The sequence below is a fragment of the Rhinolophus sinicus genome, linkage group LG07 (assembly GCF_036562045.2).
Source record: "Rhinolophus sinicus isolate RSC01 linkage group LG07, ASM3656204v1, whole genome shotgun sequence".
Classification (NCBI taxonomy): domain Eukaryota; kingdom Metazoa; phylum Chordata; class Mammalia; order Chiroptera; family Rhinolophidae; genus Rhinolophus; species Rhinolophus sinicus.
In genome coordinates this window covers 79697640-79717068 of record NC_133757.1, presented here as the reverse complement: position 1 = coordinate 79717068, position 19429 = coordinate 79697640, and the positions used below count along the sequence as shown (strand labels likewise).

Sequence of the window (19429 nt, the reverse complement as noted above, 5' to 3'; positions counted from 1 at the left end):
TTTTATTGGGGAAGGTGTCGTGCGGGAGACCCTGCTCGCTGCGCTATTTGTCGTGCAGGGCGTCCGGCGGGGTCTCTGCTCCCACTCCCCACACAAGAACGCAGGATATGGTGAGGCCAAAAAGGAACACCCACGGAGCCATAGGTAGGGGAGTCATACCACTATATTCTCTCTGGCGGCACTATACTCTCACTGGAGGCTGGGTCCACACTGTCTGCAAACCGCCATCCACGCTTGCCAGCCCAGCCGCCATCTTCTTGCTAGCCCCCATTCTTTCTCTCTCCTCTCCTCTCCTCCGTAGCCGCAGCAGTTATATTGGCGGCTAATTGGCTAACTGGCTACAGCTGACGGCCATCTACTACCCGAGCCAGCACTCCTCCACGTGAGGCCGAGAGCCTGTAAACTACTTTCTGGGGCTCTGCCCCCACAGAAGGGGAACAGGACTTTATTGGGGAACAGTATGTACTTCCAGGACTTTTTCCAAGTCAAGTTGTTGTCCTTTCAGTCTTACTTGTGGAGGGTGCAGCTCAGCTCCAGGTCCAGTTGCCGTTGCTAGTTGCGGGGAGCACAGCCCACCATCCCTTGCAGGAGTCGAACCGGCAACCTTGTGGTTGAGAGGATGCGCTCCAACCAACTGAGCCATCTGGGAGCTCAGAGACAGCTCAGCTCAAGGTGCCGTGTTCAATCTTAGTTGCAGGGGGTGGAGCCCACCATCCTTTGCGGGACTCGAGGAATTGAACTGGCAAGCAACCTTGTGGTTGAGAGCCCACTGGCCCATGTGGGAATCGAACTGGCTGCCTTCAGAGTTAGGAGCACAGAGCTCCAACCGCCTGAGCCACCTGGCGGGCCCCTCGGTCCTGTTTTTGAATAAAGAGTTCAGCAGGTCTGGGGTGGAGCCTGGAATTCTGTGTTTCTCCCATGCAATGCTGCTGGTACAGGGAGCAAAGCTGGGGGAAAGATTGTAGTTCTCTCCCCCTGGGTTGGTCTGATGTTTCCTCGTGATCATATCCTCGTGATGCTTGGCCCTTCTTGGGCACAAAATTTTTCCCCACTGCAAATTTGCAATGTTCCCCTTTGTAATTAACAAGCAACACATGGGGAGATCTCAGAAAAATCTTCTTAAAGCAGACTTCTCTCAAGAATCAAGCACAAGCCTGCATCTACATCTAACTCCAGGCTTGCAGCATGGGAGTCAGCAAAAATCTAACAGGAAAATCCAATTCCAGTGTGTTTACAGAGTTTAAAGGAATGAAGGCGTAAATGAGGTAGCTCAGCGCAGAGAAAGTCTCAGTCAGGGCTGTGAACTTCTGTGAACCTGGGTCAGGATCAGGAGGGATTGCTCAGAGATGTCAGTTGTGGAGGGTGAGTCAGAAATAATGAGCAGGAGAGAGGAGTATGTTCGTCAGACTCACCCAGCAGCCCACTCCAACCTCCAGGTGGGTGGGATGGAGACCAATTAGCAGACACACCAGGCAACAGAGCTTTACCTTAATGCAAATGGCTGTCAGGAACACTTGAGCCCATCTCAAAATGCTGGATGATGCAATTTTGCCTCTTCTCAGTGTTGGGGGCAGTGTTTCTCTTTCCAACCTTTGTCTTTTGCCAAAAATCAGGCAAGATGGGCGGCCATCAGTGAGGGGGGTGTTTTGTTTGTTAGTTGGTTTGATTGCCAGGAACAGAATCCCACTCATGCTCATGAATAAGAAATAGGGCTTTATGCCAAGGCCACGGGAGGAATCCAGGGCCACCCGATAGACATCTCCAGCGGGGCACATACCCCAGATTTTGTGATTGGTTGCCCCAGAGTGGGGAACTGGCCTGAATGCTACAACGACAGACTGGGGGAATGTTCCAGAATAAAGGGGTTGGGCCATTAGGCCACTCAGAAGCTGTCTATGAGGAGGAAGCAGAGTTGTCATGGAAACCAGCAAGCCACAAGAATCAGGGCAGTTTCTCATCCCCTCTCCCTCTGGATCCTCTCTGCACATCGGCTTTTGTTTTGGACTCTTCCATTCCCCTTCCCTGAAGTGCAGCTTGCCTCCAGCTTCTGTTGGCATCATGAGCTCCCATTTCAGGGACCTGAGGTCATCGTACTGGCTTCTTCTTGAGTCCTAATTGCAAAATCTGGGGAGACAGAAATCAATCGGCCTTTCTGGCCCCACGTCTGGTCCAATGAGTAAAGCTGGGGTTTCCTTGAGAGTAGGACCACCCTCCTCCAGGGGCTGGCCGAAGGGAGTGGGGGGGAGTTAAGGAAGATGACTGTGGGGAAGGTGATTTAGGGGCCTCCAGTTCCATGAAAATATATTATGTTTACACACGGACTCAGTGTGGCGTCATAGTTGAGAACCTGGCTCGGAGCAGGCCTGAGTTCTAGGCCAGTGGTTCTCACCTGGGGTGGGTCTGCCCCTCCAGGAGCACTGGGCGATGGCTGGAGGCATTTTGGTTGTCATAACTCGGGAAGGGGCTGCTATTGACATCTAGTGGGTGGAGACCAGGGATGCTGCTCTACACCCTACAATGTACAGGACGCCCCAACAGAGAATAGGGAGCCCCAGATGTCAGTAGTGCTGAGTGTGAGAAAGTCTGCCTTAGCCTAACAGACCCTGTCTCCTCTCTCTCTCTCTCTCTCTCTCTCTCTCTCTCTCTCTCTCTCTCCCTCTTGGGGATACCCACCTTGTCATACATCATAAAATGCTAAGTAAGTAGTCTGTATATGTGAAGAATGTGGCAGGTGTTTTGATCAAAATGAAGACTTTACTCAACATCAGAGAATTCAAAAAAAGCCACACGAAGGGTTTCTACCCAGTGAGGTGCACACAGAAGCCAGCCTCTGTCTCCCCCCTGCTCTGAAATGAACTCTGATGTTCTCCTTTGCAGGTAAATCCACAGTTTTCCCAGGCTCATGCTCACAGGTGTTAGAAAGCTCGTTCCAGCCCAGCACCAAAACTTCAGTCACTCGTCCTATCTCAAAACACACCCTTTCTCTCGCTCAGCCCTTTCTCAGGCCAGGAAACACGGGGTGGGCCAGGGTGGGCACAGCTGGTTTCTGAATTATTTTCCTACGTTACCTCCTCTCTCCTTCCCTATGCTTCCTGACTCATCAGAGGTTGAGGAAGAGATGGTTCGCAGTTCTGTAGCTGTGTGTACGCAGAAGGAAAGATCAGGAAAGGTCTATGTGATGGGTACAGCTGGAACCGGGCGTTGGTTCCCGCCGGGCCTGCGCACTGTGCAGATGCTGGTCCTCAGGGTAAATGCTTTGGTGACAGGCAGGACGCTGTGCAGCTGACTGCGTCTCTCCCTCCTTTGGTGTCAGTGTCCTCCAAATTCAGGAGACACAGGTGTGTTCCCCGCCGTTCCTCCCCACAGGCATGGGCTCTCTGAGGCTGAGCTGAAGGACGTCCTGTCCTTGGATGACGAGGTCCTCCAGGCTGTGTACCAGGACTGGACCCCGCCCAGCAAGGAGCTGCTGCGTTTCCCACCCCTGCTGTGGGTGAGGCTTCGTCGCGATCTAGGAAACTGCTTGTCCAGGCGGCCCGTGGATAACTTCATGCTCCTGGCCATCACCCACAGGTAGATTCAGCGTGGAGATGACACTATCTGGGTATCTAAGAGCAAGAACTCACTGATCAGGCTCCTTCTTGTTCCAGATCCTTCTTCTCTCCCCATTCCCAGGGAGTCACGTCCACCTAGAATAGCATTCAAGGGTCTCCATGCACCGACTCTGATACAACTAACTTGTTTTTTTCTTTTTATGATTATTATTTTTTAAATTTATTGGGTGACAATTGTTAGTAAAATTACATAGATTTCAGGTGTAACTTGTTTTTTAAATTGAGGAGAAATTCACATAACGTAAAACACACCATTTTAGCGTACAATTCAGTGGCATTTAATACTTTCATAATGCTGTGTAATCATCACTTCTCAGTGGTTCAGAACGTTTCCATCACCACAAAAGGAAACCCTGTCCCCATGAGCAGTCACTCCCTGTCTGCCTCCCCCAGCCCCTGACAACCACCAATCTACTTTCTGTCTCTGGATTTGCCTGTTCCGGACATTTCATATAACTGGGATCACACACCATGTGGCCTTTGTGTCTGGCTTCTCTCACTCAGCATCATGTTTTCGAGGTTCATCCACGTGGTAGCGTGTGTCACAGCTTCATTCCTCTTCATGACTGAGTCATATTCCACAGTAAGGATGTATCACTATTTACTTATCCATTCATCCACTGATGGACATTTGAATTGTTTCCACCTTTTGGTGAATAGCGCTGCTGTGAACATGTGTGTACAAGTTTTTGTTTTCCAATTCTTTCTGGTATATACCAAAAACAGTGGGTATATACAGTGTACATAATTCCAGGAGTGGAATTGCAGGGTCAACAGTACCTTCTTTTATGTTTACCATGAGGAGACCACAGGTTCCTTTTTAAAGTAGATTTATTTAAGGGTAAAAAGAAAGATGGGGTGATTTAGAGATAAAGGTTAGGTAACAAATAGGACAGGTGGTCAGCAGACTTAGCAAGCATCAGACGGTGGCTTAGGATGGACCTGCATTTGGGAACTGCCTTCTGGAAGGCCGGTGGCCACCTCTGAGCTCACTTGGTCCCCAGACCCACCAGCCTGTGTCCCCTCTATGCAGACAGCTGGCCGAGGTGGTCCAAGAGCGTTATTTGTCAGGGCCTGAGAAAGCCAAGAGGCACGGAGTCTTGGCCGACTTCTTCTTGGGGACCTGGAGCCAGGGCACCAAGAAACTCATCACCCTGCCACTTGTGGGAAAACCCCTGAACCTGGACCGCAAGGTGAGGTGTCTGCACCCCTGTTCCCCACCTGCAACCTCCACCCTGCTGTGTGGGCAAGACCAAGGCTGCCGGGCAAGGAGCACCCAGTTCCTTTCTTCCCTCATTTTCACTTAAAACACCCTCTTGACCTCCTCCTCTTCTCTTCCCTGGGAGGGCTGAGCATCATTTGGGGGGTAGGGAGCTCAGGAAGACCCACTGCCACACTCCCCTCCCCCAGTCACCGTTCACACATTTCCTTCCAGTCTTTCTTCTTTTATGCCTGGGAGCTCTAAGACTTGGTGTCCTTCGCTGGTGTGTTGCACCCTCATTTCTTTGCCTCTCAAACACCTCAAGGCCCAGCTCAAATGCCTCTTCCTTCAGGAAACCTTCGACGATTTCTCCCTTCTCAGTTACTTGTTCTTTACTTCCTGCTCCCTTTCCTCTGAGGCAGAACTAAAAGTTTTTTAAAAACTTTTAGTTTCAAAGTCATTTGAGATTTACAGAAGAGTTGCAGATGGAGTACAGAGAGTTCCCATGGAAACTTGCACCAGTTTTCATAACATTTTTCCTAACTGTAGCACAATGATTACAACTAAGAAATACACATAAGTCTTCCGTGGCCATTCAATTTTTCTTTTTTCGTTGTCTCACCTGATGGTCGAGGGAGGCCAGAGGCAGGGCCAAGCCTGATGGTTTCTCGGTGCTGCCCTTTCTCCTTTCCGATGACCCACAAATCCTCTCCCTTGGGGGTGCCAAGAACCCCCACAGGCTCAGCCTCATCCTTTCCCTCTGGGGTGTGGTCTGTCCCTTTACCTGGCCTCCCAGACTCAGGACCTTCTCCAGTCCATCCTCTCAAGGAATGCTTCTGACGATGCAATCTGATCACGCCTCTCCTCTAACACCTCCCATGGCTCCCCAGTCCGTCCCCCCCATCTCCTGTCTAAAATCTCAGCCTGATAGTCATGGTCGGCTGCTTACGAGGTCCCTAGTCTCACTCCCCACCATGATTGCCCACTCTACTTTGTAATTCAGCTTTCCCAAAACTCTTATCTGGCTCTCTCCCACCTCCGGGCCTTTGCGTATGCTGTTCCCTTGCCCAGGAATCACATTGTTTTCCAACACTTTTCACCAGACAGACTCTTATTTATCCTCCATGGCCCAGCTCCAATGCCCCTTGGATTCCCTGAGCCCCACATCCCTCCCCCTCCCCCAGCCCAGTGAGTGGGGTGTAGGGGGTGTCTCTGCCTGAAATTGTGTCCCGGTCCCCCCCCAGCATCATATGGTGCCTGGCCTGGCCCGTGTTTGTGGAGTGAATGAATGAGTTCATGTCATAGAGGCCTGGCTGCCAGCCCCTCCTCCTCTGCAGGTGGCCCCCCAGCCCCTGTGGTTCTCAGACACAGTTGCAAACCTACGGAAGTTGAAGGAATTGCCCCATCACCTGCTCCACTCAGGCCGCATCCAGGAGCTGAAGCAGGAGGTGCTGGGTAAGCCCCCTCCTTCCCATCTGGGAGCGGAAGGAGCAGGTCCTGAACCTCACAGTCTCCCTCTTTCCAAGCCTGGGAGAGCAAAGCGCGAAAGTCAAAATCCTCAGCTCTTCTTAGGACGCTGGGTTTCATCTGGGGCAGTTCTGTACACCCCACCGCATCCCAGAGACACTTGTCTGGAGATGTATGGAGATAGTTTGGTTGTCATGACTCGGGGAGGGAGTGCTCCTGGCATAAAGTGCTAGCTGATAGTACAGAGGGTGGGAAAGTCAGCCTTAGAACAAGACAGACCCTGCCTGTCTCTCAGTATGTTCTCCATCATCTCTGTCTCTATTTATCCACCATCTATGTCTGTCTATCTATTCATCATTTCTATCTCGCTCTCTACCATCTATCGCTATCATCTTTGCGTCCATCTATGCATCATCTATCTATCTATCCATCCATCTATCCATCTTATTTATGTATCTATATCTATCTATCTGTCTATCATTTCTATCTATGATCTATAACTATCATCTTTGTGTCTATGCATCCGTCATGTGTCTATCTATTCACCCACCTTCCTGTCTATTCATCTCTTTGTCTATCTATCTATCTATCTATCTATCTGTCTGTCTGTCTGTCTGTCTGTCTGTCTGTCTGTCTATCCAACCATCTATTATTCATCCCTGTGATTCTTAACCAAGGGTGATTCTGCCCCCAGGGGACACTTGGCAATGTTTCTGTTTTTGATTATCATGACTTGGGGGTGCTGCTTCTGGCGTCTGGTGGGTAGAGACCAGAGATGCTGCGTCACACCCTGCAATGCATAGGATGGCCCATCGCAGGGAATGACTGGGCCCCCATGTCAGCAGTGCTGACAGTGAGAACCCCTGGGAGAATTGGAGGTGAGAGCCCACCTCCCAGGATGAACTGGAGGGAGGTGTATGCTCCCCACAGCACCCCCTCTCCCCACAGGCAGCTTGAACTGGATTTCCTGCCGGGGCATGTCCGGGGGCATCGAGAGCCTGTTGGATGACTTTGACCTGTGCACCCCCCACCTGGACTGTCCTGATGTGGGCCTGATTCGAGAAGCTCTCCAGCTGTGCCGCCTGGCCGTGGAGCTCCGAGGCATGGGTGAGTCTGGCTGGCCTGGCCGTGGGTCCTCTCTGCACTGACCACTAGAAGTCTGCTCTCCTCACTGAGACGCCAGCTGGATTTTCATTAACCACACACCTTTCCTGTCTACATCTGTAGGGTTTCTCCCAGTCCATCCTGTAGAACTTTGAATTGAACCTGGGATTGCTTTGGAGTGAACACTACCAAGGTAGTGCTCTACCCCTCACCCCAGCCCAGCACCTGTTTATAGAAAGGGCCAGATAGGAGAATATTTCAGGCAAAATCAAGGAAATGATTTTAATATCACAAGAGAGAAAACACATTTCCACAGATTTTTTTATTGATGAGATTCAAAATATAATGACAATAACTGAGCATGAGTTCTTGGTAACACAGGTCTACTAATGAGAAAGGCGAGGGGAATTCTTGTTCAGGGGAATAACGTTTTGCTTAATTGGGGTACAAAGTCAGTGTTTCCTGTCATCCCATCAATTGCAAACATTGATCTGTAATAACCATTTTTAGCTCTCAAGGCATTGAGATCTCAAGTCACTGGGCTGTCCTAGAGATTGAGGAATCTCTGAGTATTTAGTTGAAACTCTGTCCAGGGTGGTATTTTGTTTGTTTGTTTGTTTGTTTGTTTTAATTGTGGTAAAATACATGTGACATAAAATTTACCATCTTAACCATTCTTTTATGAAAAGCAATCTTCAATAATGAACAGAATGCATAATTAAATTTCTAAGAGTGGCCAGTATTAAAATGATACAGATATGGTCTATTTTATTCATATTGCAATATTATAGAAGGAAGAATAATTCTATAGATGGTCATTATTTCATATGTAATAATGTAATAACATTAAAAAATGACTAAAATGGAGCTATATATAACAACATGAATGAATCTTAGCAATGTGGAATGAAAAATTAAGTCCAACAAGACCATACATATTATACTTTTAAAACATTTAAAACTCAACAATTTGGGGTGGCCGGTTCGCTCAGTTGGTTAGAGCGTGGTGCTAATAACACCAAGGTTGCTGGTTCGATCCCTGCATGGGTGCCCTCCTTAAAGAAGAAACAAAAAAATTCAACAACTCAAAACAACTTATTTAGTTATACATATATCTGTGCTAAAATTATATTTTTATATATATATACATACACATATATACATATATATGTGTATAAATATATATGTATATATATAGTCTCCAAAGTATGTTATTGGTTATAAATATGGTTAACTAGAGTTTTGGTTTTTTTTCATTCTAGGAAAGTGGCAAACTGGTGTTATTAAGGGGAAAGGAGAGCGAACTGATAATTTTTAAACCTGATAAATTTTTAAACCATGATTGATACTGTTTTAAAAATTAGTAATAGGTGACATTTATGAGCAATTATTTTGTCAACTTAACCATTTTTAAGCACACGGTTCAGTGGCATTAAGTACATTCACGTTGTTGTACAACTGTCACACCCTCCATCTCCAGAGCTTTCTCATCTTCCCCAACTGAAACCCTGTCCCCATTAAACATGAACTCCCCTCCCCCTCTCCCAGCCACTGGTACCCACCATGAATCTGACTCCTCTAGGGACCTCACGTAAGTGGGATCATACAGTATCTGTCCTTTTGTGACTGGCTTATTTCACTCAGCATAATGTCCTTGAGGTTCATCCATGTTGTAGCAGGTGTCAGAGTTTCCTTCCTTTTAATGGCTGAATAATATTCCACTGTACGGAACGACCACATTTGTTTTATCCATTCACCCATCGATGGACCCTTGGGTTGGGTTGTTTCTACCTTTTGGTTGTTGTGAGTAATGCTGCTGTGAACATGGGTGTATAAATATTTTTTTGAAACTCTGATTTCAATTCTTTTGGGTGTATATCCAGAAATGGGATTTCTGAGTCATACAGTAATTTTATATTTAACTTTTTGAGGAAGTTACCATACTGTTTTCCATAGCAGCTGCACCAGTTTGCATTCCCACCAACTGTGCCCAAGGGTCCAACTTTCTCCACATCCTCACCAACACTTATTTTCTAATTTAAAACAAATAAGCATTCTATTAAGTGTGACATGGACAGGATGGCTTTCACTATACAATTCCCATCTGGTTTTGATTTGAGAATTTTATAAAGATGCTGAATTCCTGTATCCCTTCCATGGCTTCCTTGGAAATCAGCCAAATGCTGCTCCTCCAAGAAGTCTGTCCTGCCACCACTGAAGCTGGACACCCCCCGAGCCCCCCAGCCTTTGCATTTTCCATCACTGCACACTGTTTCCATCCATCTTAGTTCTTATTTATTATTTCTGCTGGTTTTCTTTTGCATCATGTGTCTGCCCCACCAGCCTGAGCTCTGTGAACATAAGGGCATCGTCCACTTGCCCCCTACCAAGTTTGCACCCCTACACATAGTCTAGTCCTGGCCAAGAGCATAGATTTTGAGCCACACTGTTTTGATTCCAGTCTGGGCTCTGCCACTGGTATTGTGACCTTGCAAGTCTCTTACCCTTCCAACGCCACCCCCACCTTGCAGTCCTCAGTTTTCCCATATGCAAAATGGGTTGCTTATGGATCCTCCCACCTAGAGCTTCCCGGAAGGGTATTTGAGTCAGTTTATGCAGAGCCTGCCTCCACGGTGCCATCGGGGTCCTGTTTCTGTCACATGGCAACATCAACTTGTTGATGTGAATGGCCTTGGGCAAACCATTTCTGCAGTGAGCCTCAGCTTCTGTCACCTGCAAATTGTGGGATTGAACTAAAGCGCATCTAGAGTCCCATTCAAATGCAAGATGGTGGTATCCATCATCGGTTGCGTCTTTCTCAATCACATTCGTGCTCGTCAGGGTTTGTGAAATTTGCAGGGAGTTATTTCCCAGAAAAACAGCCTTGGGTACAACAGCCCTGTTTAAGAGAAGAATTAAAAGCCCAAATCACAGCATGTTCTTTGCAGCATTCTTGACTGGCAAGCAGTGGCTCATCTAGCACAAGCAGATGTGGGAACGAATGTCACCACCAGAAGGCGCAGCTGGGCAACCTTGCGCTCTGAGCACATTCCAGCACTTTCAGTCCGCTCTTAAAAATGGGTGGATATTCCTGACTTCTGTTGCCTCAGGCTTCAGGATAGCTTGGTGTTGTGCCATTTCTGACCCTGTTTTTATTTAGAAAACTCACATTTTGTTCCGCATGGGTTTTCGTCAACATTCATTATGATTTTCAAAATATTGCATTACAATAGTATTTTTCTTGATGGTTGATCTTGTAGGTGCCACCTTAAAGTTTGCACCCGTGACAAGTGAGGCACTTGCCCATATGCTGGCTCTGACCCATTTTACCCACTAGCAAACCAAGGCACAAGGCATTGCTGCCATTGCCCCAGGCCCCACAGTTAGGATGTGCCAACAACGGGGACAAAATGAACTGTCTGCCTTCAGTGTTCCTGGTCTTTACTCATATTTGGAATCAAATTTTTTGGGTCAGATTCCTGCCTCTTACTGGCTGTGTGACCTCATGCAAGTTGCTTAACCTCTCTGTGCCTCAATTTTCCCCTTTATAAACTTGGATGATCATGATACCTCCATGTGGTAGGTAGAAAACACTGCCTCCAAAAAAAAAAAAAAAAATTCCCTTCCTAATCCCTGGAACCTGTGGCTATCATCCTATGTGGCAAAAGATTTGAAGATTTGATGAAGTTTAAGGATCTTGAAATGGAGAGTTTATCCCAGGTTATCTAGGTGGATTCTCAGTGCAATCACAAATATCCTTATAAGAGGGAAGTAGAGAGAAATTTGAAACAGAGAAGGAGAAAACACAGATGAGAAGGCCATGTGAAGATGGAGGCAGAAATTGGGGTGATACAGCCACAAGCCAAGGATGCCTGGAGCCCCCAGAAGCTGGAAGAGATAGGGAAGGATCCTCCTATAGAGCCTTTGGAGGGAGCATAGCCCTGCTGATACCTTGATTTCACACTTCTTATCTCCCAAACTGGGAGAGAATCAAGTTCTGTTGTTTTAAGCCACCCGGTTTGTGGTCGTTTGTTACAGCAGCCACAGGAAACTAATACATTCTGTAACTGTGAAATGATCAGTCCTTCCTTCCCTAACAGATACTTGTTGGGTATCTATGAGGTTCTAGGTACTAAAAACACAACAGTGAGTAAGACAGACATCATCTCTGTTCTCAGGAAACTCCAGGTCTACGGAAGTGAGCGTGGCTGGGCCATTGAATAAACATCCAAAGAAATGTCAGACTGCAACTGCCAGAAGACCTGAGCTCGGGGGCTGTGAGGATTGGAGGGTTGGGCTGGAGAATGCTTTTCACAGAAGTGACCTCTGAGCTGAGATGAGGATAAGGAGATGATTGGCGTGAGAAAGGGGAAGGGGAAGGGGAGGAAGCTTCCCAGGCAGAGAATAGCATGGGAAAAGGCCCAAAGCCTGGAAACTACCGAGTGCTTGAAGTAGGGGAAAGTGTGTCTGCAGAACAGAAAAAGAGGCAGAAGAGCATGACGGGTATCACCCCGACAAAGCAGTGCCCCTCCCCTTAACCTGAATGCGCTTTGTTGCAGAGAGAAGCATCCTGTATACAGAACTCCTGGCCAGACTCCAGTTCTTCACCACCTCCCATCCTGCACTTGTGGGACAGCTATGTCAACAGGCCCAGAGCTGGTTTCGGGTGTGCCCACATCCTGTGCTGGTGCCCCTTGGAGGATTCCTCCAGCCCCCAGGAGGACCCCTCCGGGCGACCCTCACTGGCTGTCACAAAGGTGGGTCTCCCCACCGTAGCAAAAATTCTGCTAGGCTCTCTCTTGCCTGGGGGAGTGGATGACAGGTGTTTTAGACTACTCTCTGGGGCTCCCCTCTGCTGGCCAGGAGGCCCCATGGGTGCCATCAGGCAGGGCTGCCCCTGCTGTCTCGTGCTGACTCGGCTCTCCCTGCCACCCAGGGACTGTAGATTATTAGTGTGAATACTGCTAATGAGCCCAGAGTGAGGGGATGCCAACTGCCTCTGGGGTCTTGTTTCTTAGAGTTCAGTGCCCACCTTATAGAGAGTTTCTGCAATTTGCAGGCTGCTGTTGGTAAGTCTGGAAGCTAAGGACTGGTGTTTGATTGGCCACCGAGAGGCTCATGGAACTTGTAGATTCCCACGGGACACCAGAATGTCACAGGGACAAGAGGATTTAGTTCTCTCTATTAATTTGTCATCCATCTTTCATCAATCCATCCTTTTGTCCTCTGTCTGTCCTTCTGTCGATCCATCTTTCCATCATCTATCCCTCTATCCATCCATCCATTCATCCGTCCATCTACCCTTCCTTCCTCCTCCCTCCCTTCCTTCTACTCATACATCTGTCTGTCTTTCCTTCTACCCATCCATCCTTCCATCAGTCATTCATGCATCCATCCATCCATCCATCCATCCATCCACCCTCCCTTTCTACCTTCTTTCCTTCCTTCCACCCATCCACTCATCAGTCATCCACACTTCCATTAATTATTCTTCCTCCCACCCCCCTGTCCACATCATTTATTCTTCCACCCTCATCTACTCACTTACCCCCCACCCATCTATACATTCAGCCATTCACCAACTCGCCCACCTATCAATTGATGCATCCATCTACCCATCCAGTACCTATCCATTTACTCACCCACTCATCCAACCAGCCATCTGTGTATCCTCTTAGCCAACAATTCACCTTCATTCGTCCATCCCTTTTTCTCCTCAACCACAATTTCCCGCGTTGATTGGGAGGCCATTGAGTATAATTAGCTTGTGGTTCAAACGTCAGTTATGGCAACTCAGGACATTTCTTTGCCACATTGCCTTGCAGGGAAAGCTACTCCCAAGAGACAGTTCTTCCAAATTAGAAACTCTAAGAGACACTAAGTACAATGCATAGAAGAATTGATTTAGGGACAGGCACTAGAATGCTGTGTTGAGAAGAATTCTGAGACTGAATCTGATTTAATGGGAAAGAGTGTATATCTGTTAGGACACAGGTTCACATGCTGTAACAGAGGCCAAAATAGCAGTGGCTTACATAAAATAGGAGTTCATTTCTCTCTCATAACAGCCCATTGTCCCCTGAACTAGAGAGACACTTATGACCAAGCCATAGTTTTGTCCCTAAGAACAACATAAATATTACACCCAAGATCTGAATCTGGCATTTGGCAGCACTGGCTTTGAAGTCCTGGCTCTGCCACTTCCTAGATCTGTGGCTCTGGACAAGGGAATGAATCTGTCTATGCCTCAATTTCCCTGTCTGTGAAGTGGGGGCCCATTAGAGGACCTCATGGCTGAGCACTCAGACACAGCCAGCTCCAAGACACCCCACTAACTGACCACAGATGCATAAGCAAGCCCATGATGTTATCGCTGTTGTCTTGGGGGGGGGCTGCAGGCATCACTGCCATGGCGTGGAGCCTGGAAGAGAAGCTGCTGGTGGTTGGCACGCAGGACGGCACCGTGGCTGTGTGGGACATGGCACAGCAGCAGGTGATTCACATCCTAACTGGACACACAGGTGAGGCTCGGGAGGTGGGGTTCATGATCACCTCATTTCTAGTGTCCCATGTCAATCAGTCAGTCTCCAGAGCTCCTTTACCACCAATTCACTTCTCTATATTGAAACCCTAGCTTTGTTCCTGCTTCAGTTAGCTATTGTCACATAACAGGACATCCCAAACTATAGTAGCTTCAAGTAATGGCTCACTTTCTGTGGGTTGGCAATTCAGGCTGGACTGAACTGAGCAGCTCTTCTGGTCTCAGCTGGGCTTGCTAATGCATCTGTGGTCAGTTAGTGGGGTGTCTTGGAGCTGGCTGGTGCAGGATGCTCTCAACTGAGACAACTCAACTCTGCTCCATGTGGTCTCTCATCCTCCAGCAGGCTAGCTCAGGCAGAGGCAGGGTCTCTAGAGGGTGAGCAGAAGTGCCTGAGGTCTCTTAAGGCCTGGAACTGTCCTTGAAACTGGCACTTGGTCACATTCTGTTGGCAAAAGGAAGTCACAAGAACAGTCCAGAATCAGTTAGCAGGGAAATAGACTGCATCTCTTGATGGGAGAAGCAGAATCATACTGCAAAAGCTATAGAGCAGGTTGGGTAAAGAATAGTGGTCATTTACACAATTTATCTAGCACAGTAAACTTTTCATCTGCATAGTCCCATCACTGCTGTGGTTCATTCATTTGATCAATTATCGAGTGACTACTGTATACCAGGATTGTTCTAGAAGCAAAAGAGACAGACCAGGGTCAAGACTCGGGTGAGGGTAGTGAAGTACGTGCCGTGGGTGCAAAGTTTAAGGGGACTCCCCCCCCAAAGTTAAAAAACAACAACCCTCAGTCATCAAAATAAATAATAATTCAATACGATGTTTTAAAAAATTGAAATTAATGCAGAAATATCCACAATGAATAAATATCAACCTGTCTTAAATAAAGATAGGATCAGCAATAGTGCTGGGCCAAGCCATATTGGAACCAGAGTCAAAAGAGAAACTCGGTGATTTGGTGCCTCCTTACATTTTGCACCTAAAGAGAGGTGCCTCACCCTAATCCTGGCCCGAGTGAGACTCCACTCGTGTATTTGGGAAGATGAGCAGATGCAAACTGTGGTAAGTGTAATGAAGACAACAGGGTGTGGTGAGCTACAATCACTAAAGTGACCACTTAGGGCCTCAGAGAAGGCCTTCCTCTGAGCGGGGACATTTCAGCCAAGATGCAAAGCATGTGAAGGAAGAGGTGGGCACAGGGCAGGGGGTGGGAAGAGCATCCAGGCATGGGAAACAACTAGTGCAAAGGCCCTCGGAGGGGGCAGAGGCTGGTGCATTTACAGAACAGCAAAGGCCATGAGGCTGGAGCTTGGACATTTTATCAAATGAAAGAAGCCAGATACAAAAGCCCACATGGTGTATGATTCCATCTGTATGAAATGTCCGGAACAAGCAAATCCACAGAGACAGAAAGCAGATTAGTGGTTGTCAGGGGCTGGGGGAGGGGAGATGGGGAGTGACTGCTAATGGGGACAGGGCATCTTTTTGGAGTGATGGAAACGTTCTGGAATCAGATAGAGGTGATGGTCGCACAACATTGTGAATGTACTAGACTCACTGAATTAGACACTTTAATAGCTAAAATGATAAGGAGAGAAGGAGAGAGAATGATGGCTCTGAGGTTATGAAAATAATCTAAACTTAGCCTGTGGTGATGGTTACACAACGCTGTGAATATACAAAAACCAGTCAATTGTACCATTGTACATCAAACGGGTGAATTTTATGTCTGTAAATTGTCTCTCAACAAAGATGTTTAAAATATTATATTGTTGCAATCTAAGTATGTACACTGTTTATATATTTTTCTCAACATTTTGTCACAAACATTCTTTTGTTTCTATTGACTCTTTTAAAAACAACTTTATTGAGGAGGAATTTACATACCCTACATTTCACCTGTTTTAAATGTACAATTCAATGATTTTGAGTAAATTGACTGAGTTGTGCAACCATCCCCACAATCCTAGAACTTTCCATCATCCCTCCTGCCCCTCACAATCCAACTCCTCTCCCACCCCCAGACCCAGGCAACCACTGATGTAACTTTCTGAGCCTATAGATTTGCTTTCTGGACATTTTTTATCAATGGAATTGTACACTCTGATCTTTTGCATCTGGCTTCTTTCACTCAGTGTGATGAGTCTAAGGATACATCTGTATTGCTGTGTGTATCGATAGTTTGTTCCATTGCATTGCTGAGTCATAGTCCATTGTGTGGAAGGACCAGCTTGTTTATCCATTCATTGGTGGAAGGAAATGTACAGTGTTTCCAATTTGGGGCTGTTATGAGTAATGCTGCTATGATCCATCGAATCTTCATATTTATAATGTTTAAATGCAGCAAAAATATTTCATTTTTCTCAACACATCATGTTCCAGAGTTTTTTTTAACTTGTTTTTAAAGTTTTATATTTAGGCTATTTCTAATTGTCTGCTATTATGGATAATGCTGGGATGCATCTCTTATCAATATTTTTTTCATTCTGGCGAATATTTCCAGTGAGTGGGACTCTTGACTTGGAACGTATGAGCATTTCTTTGGGTGTTGACAAGTGTCATTGCTTTCCAAATAGGCTGTTTCCAGCACAATAATGCACCCCCCAACCCCAAAGCTCCCAGCATTGGATATTTTCATTTTACCCTTTTTTTCCTGAGGGGTGGGAGTGGGGTGGGTACCGACAGTGTCTGTCAAATAAGATTCCGTTCCTTTTGTTACCACTAGGATGGCTATTTTCCTATAGGTCTATTCGATATTTGTATTTGTGTGTATGTGAACCATCAGTTCAAGACCGTTTACCAATGGTGACTTCGATTTATTTTTTTAAGTCATCAAATTCATATTATTTGTTATCAGAAAAACTCAGTAATGAATTTATGGAAAACTGAAAGCATTATAGACGTCTGGCAAGTGAAAGTCTCCTGTCTCATGGTAGCGTGCTGGAGGTGGTTCATGCTGGCTTGTGAGAGCCGATTGTGAAGATTTCAGGAAGGTTGTGAGGCAGTTGTCAAATACAGCCATTTTTAAATACTACATTATAGAAACTTACAGCTAAATCCATTATATTAACACACGGTAATAATACTCAAAACTCATCACTTTCTACTTGTTTTCCTGCGCTCAACTATTGCCTATGTTCTTGGCTACTGTATCCGCGAGGTGGGAATGATATGCTACTGGGATCTCTTCCCAACTCCACGTTCAATGGCATCCTGTTAGTGGCTTGAAATCAGCCACAGTGGGAGTATTTACACCATGGAAATGGGCAAACACCACAGCTCAGGGTTTTACCCATCCCCTTGCAGAACTAGTTGTTAAACATTTCCCAGCATGCTGTTGTTCTAATCCCTTCTTCCCCCAGGGGGTGTTTGGTTTCATACAGCCGTGAGCTGCTTAACAACAGGGATCTGTTGTGAGAAACGCAATCAAGGCCATTTCATCCTTGTGCAAACATCACAGAGTGCTCCAACCCAAACCTAGGTGGTCTAGCCCACTACAAACCTAGGGCATGTGGAATAGCCTATTGTTCCTAGGCTACCAGCCTGTATAGCAGGTTACTGTAGTGAATAAGGTAGGCAATTGTAACACAGCGCTATATTTTTATACAACTGGCAGCCCAGTAGGTTTGTTTACACCAGCATCATCACACACACATGAGCAATGCATTGCGTTAAAATGGCTACAATGTCACTAGGCAATAGGAATTTTTCAGCACCATTATAATCCTATGCGGCGGTTGTCAAATGCAGCCATTATTAAACATTACATTATAGAAACTTGCAGTTAAATCACTTATATTAACACAAGGTAATAAATACTCACCATGATATATGCAGTCTGTCATTGACCAAAATGTCATGGTGTGGTGCGTAACTGCATATATACATATATATGTATATAGATAGATAGATAGATAGATAGATAGATAGATAGATAGATATACATATATATGTGTGTGTATATATATATATATATATATATATATATATATATATATATATATATGGTTATATAGTCAGATAAGCTTTTGCAACCTGTTCTTTTTTTCAGTTACCATCACATACTTTACCTCATTCTATATTGTATGTATATCTCTTAATTCATTTTAACAGTAATATAATGTTCTCTGTATGGGGATATACTGTAAAGCATTACTATTTGTATAACTTTTGCTTGAAAATGTCTAAATTGCAACAAACAAAAACCATCCACTATCCTGTTGGCATTTGAATTACATAGAAGTAAAACTCACTTCCTTTGTTCTCCCCCCTTTCAATCTCCCCATGGATGTGATCAATGTTCACAATTTGTTAGATGCCAATAGCAAATTTTCTCTAGTCTGATGCCAATATAGCCCTGTACAGGCTCACGTACTTTGAGATTTTGTGAAAAATCAGATCATGCTATTTTGTATACTGGGCTGCAACTTGCTTTTGTCACAATATATTGTAACAATATTTTGTAGTGGTTGAGAACGTGGGCTCTGGGCTCAAATCCTGGCTCCATTACTTATTAACCATGTGGCTTTGGATAAGTTACTGTATTCTGCTGAGCCTCAGTTTCCACATCTGTATAATGGGATAATAATCATATCTGACAGTCATTATGAGAATTAAAGGAGTTTAATGCATGTAAACCACTTACAACTATTCTTGGTACATAGAAAGTACTCAGTAAGTAGTAGCTGTTATGATAATTAATAATGATTATCATGGTTAGGTCATTGAATATATACATCCATCTTATTTTTAATGTCTGCATAATATTTTTTATATGGATGTGATGTATTATTTAACCAACCCCCTTTTCATAGATAGCAGGTTGCTTGTGATTTTCTTTTTATATTAATAATACTGCAATTAAAGTTCTTGTGACTCTTCACACACCTATGCTATTATTTCTGTGATAAAACATTCCTAGAAGTGGGATTTCGGAATCAAATGCATGCTTCTCCTTTATTCTTTTTCTTAGCTTTTTATTTTGAAATAATTATATAGACTAACAAAAAGTTGCTAAGATACTATAGAGAGTTCCCATGCACCCTTATTCACCTTTCCTGAGTGGCAACGTCTTACATAATTGTAGTGTGTTATTAAAACCAAGAGATAGTACATTTTAACTTTTAATAAACGGTACGAAATTACCTTCTTACAAATTTATATCAACTTAAGCTCCTGTCAGCCAAGTAGGAGAGTAACTGATTTCTTACATCTTTGCCAGCACTCCAGCAATCAATCTATACAATTTTTGCCAATATGATGAGGAACAATGGTATTGGTATTTCACTTCGCATTTTTGAGATGACTGGTGAGGTTGAGCCTCACTTTCTAATGCTTATTGTCTACTGTACCAGTTTTGTGCATTTCCTGTTTATAGTCTTTGTCCAATTTGTAAGTTACTTACATTTTCCTTGCTTATTTGTAAGAACTTTTTATTTATTAAGGAGAGTCTCCATGTGTCTGTTATATACTGCAGATATTTTCTCCCAATCTGTCAT

At 45.4% G+C, this 19429-nt stretch overlaps 1 protein-coding gene across 8 annotated transcripts in view; it reads left to right on the top strand.

Moving 5' to 3' along the window:
* NWD1 (NACHT and WD repeat domain containing 1) overlaps positions 1-19429 on the top strand; it is a 61417-nt gene that overhangs the window by 20884 nt on the left and 21104 nt on the right. For all 8 annotated transcript variants that reach the window (XR_002137792.2, XM_074337972.1, XM_019737029.2 and 5 more), the window contains 6 exons: positions 3367-3570; positions 4645-4804; positions 6150-6267; positions 7228-7386; positions 11943-12140; positions 13782-13904. Coding sequence is in view for 7 of the 8 variants with exons in the window: in XM_074337972.1 (XP_074194073.1) it covers positions 3367-3570; positions 4645-4804; positions 6150-6267; positions 7228-7386; positions 11943-12140; positions 13782-13904 (962 nt within the window). In the remaining variant the exon portion in view is untranslated. The remainder of the gene's footprint in view (positions 1-3366; positions 3571-4644; positions 4805-6149; positions 6268-7227; positions 7387-11942; positions 12141-13781; positions 13905-19429) is intronic.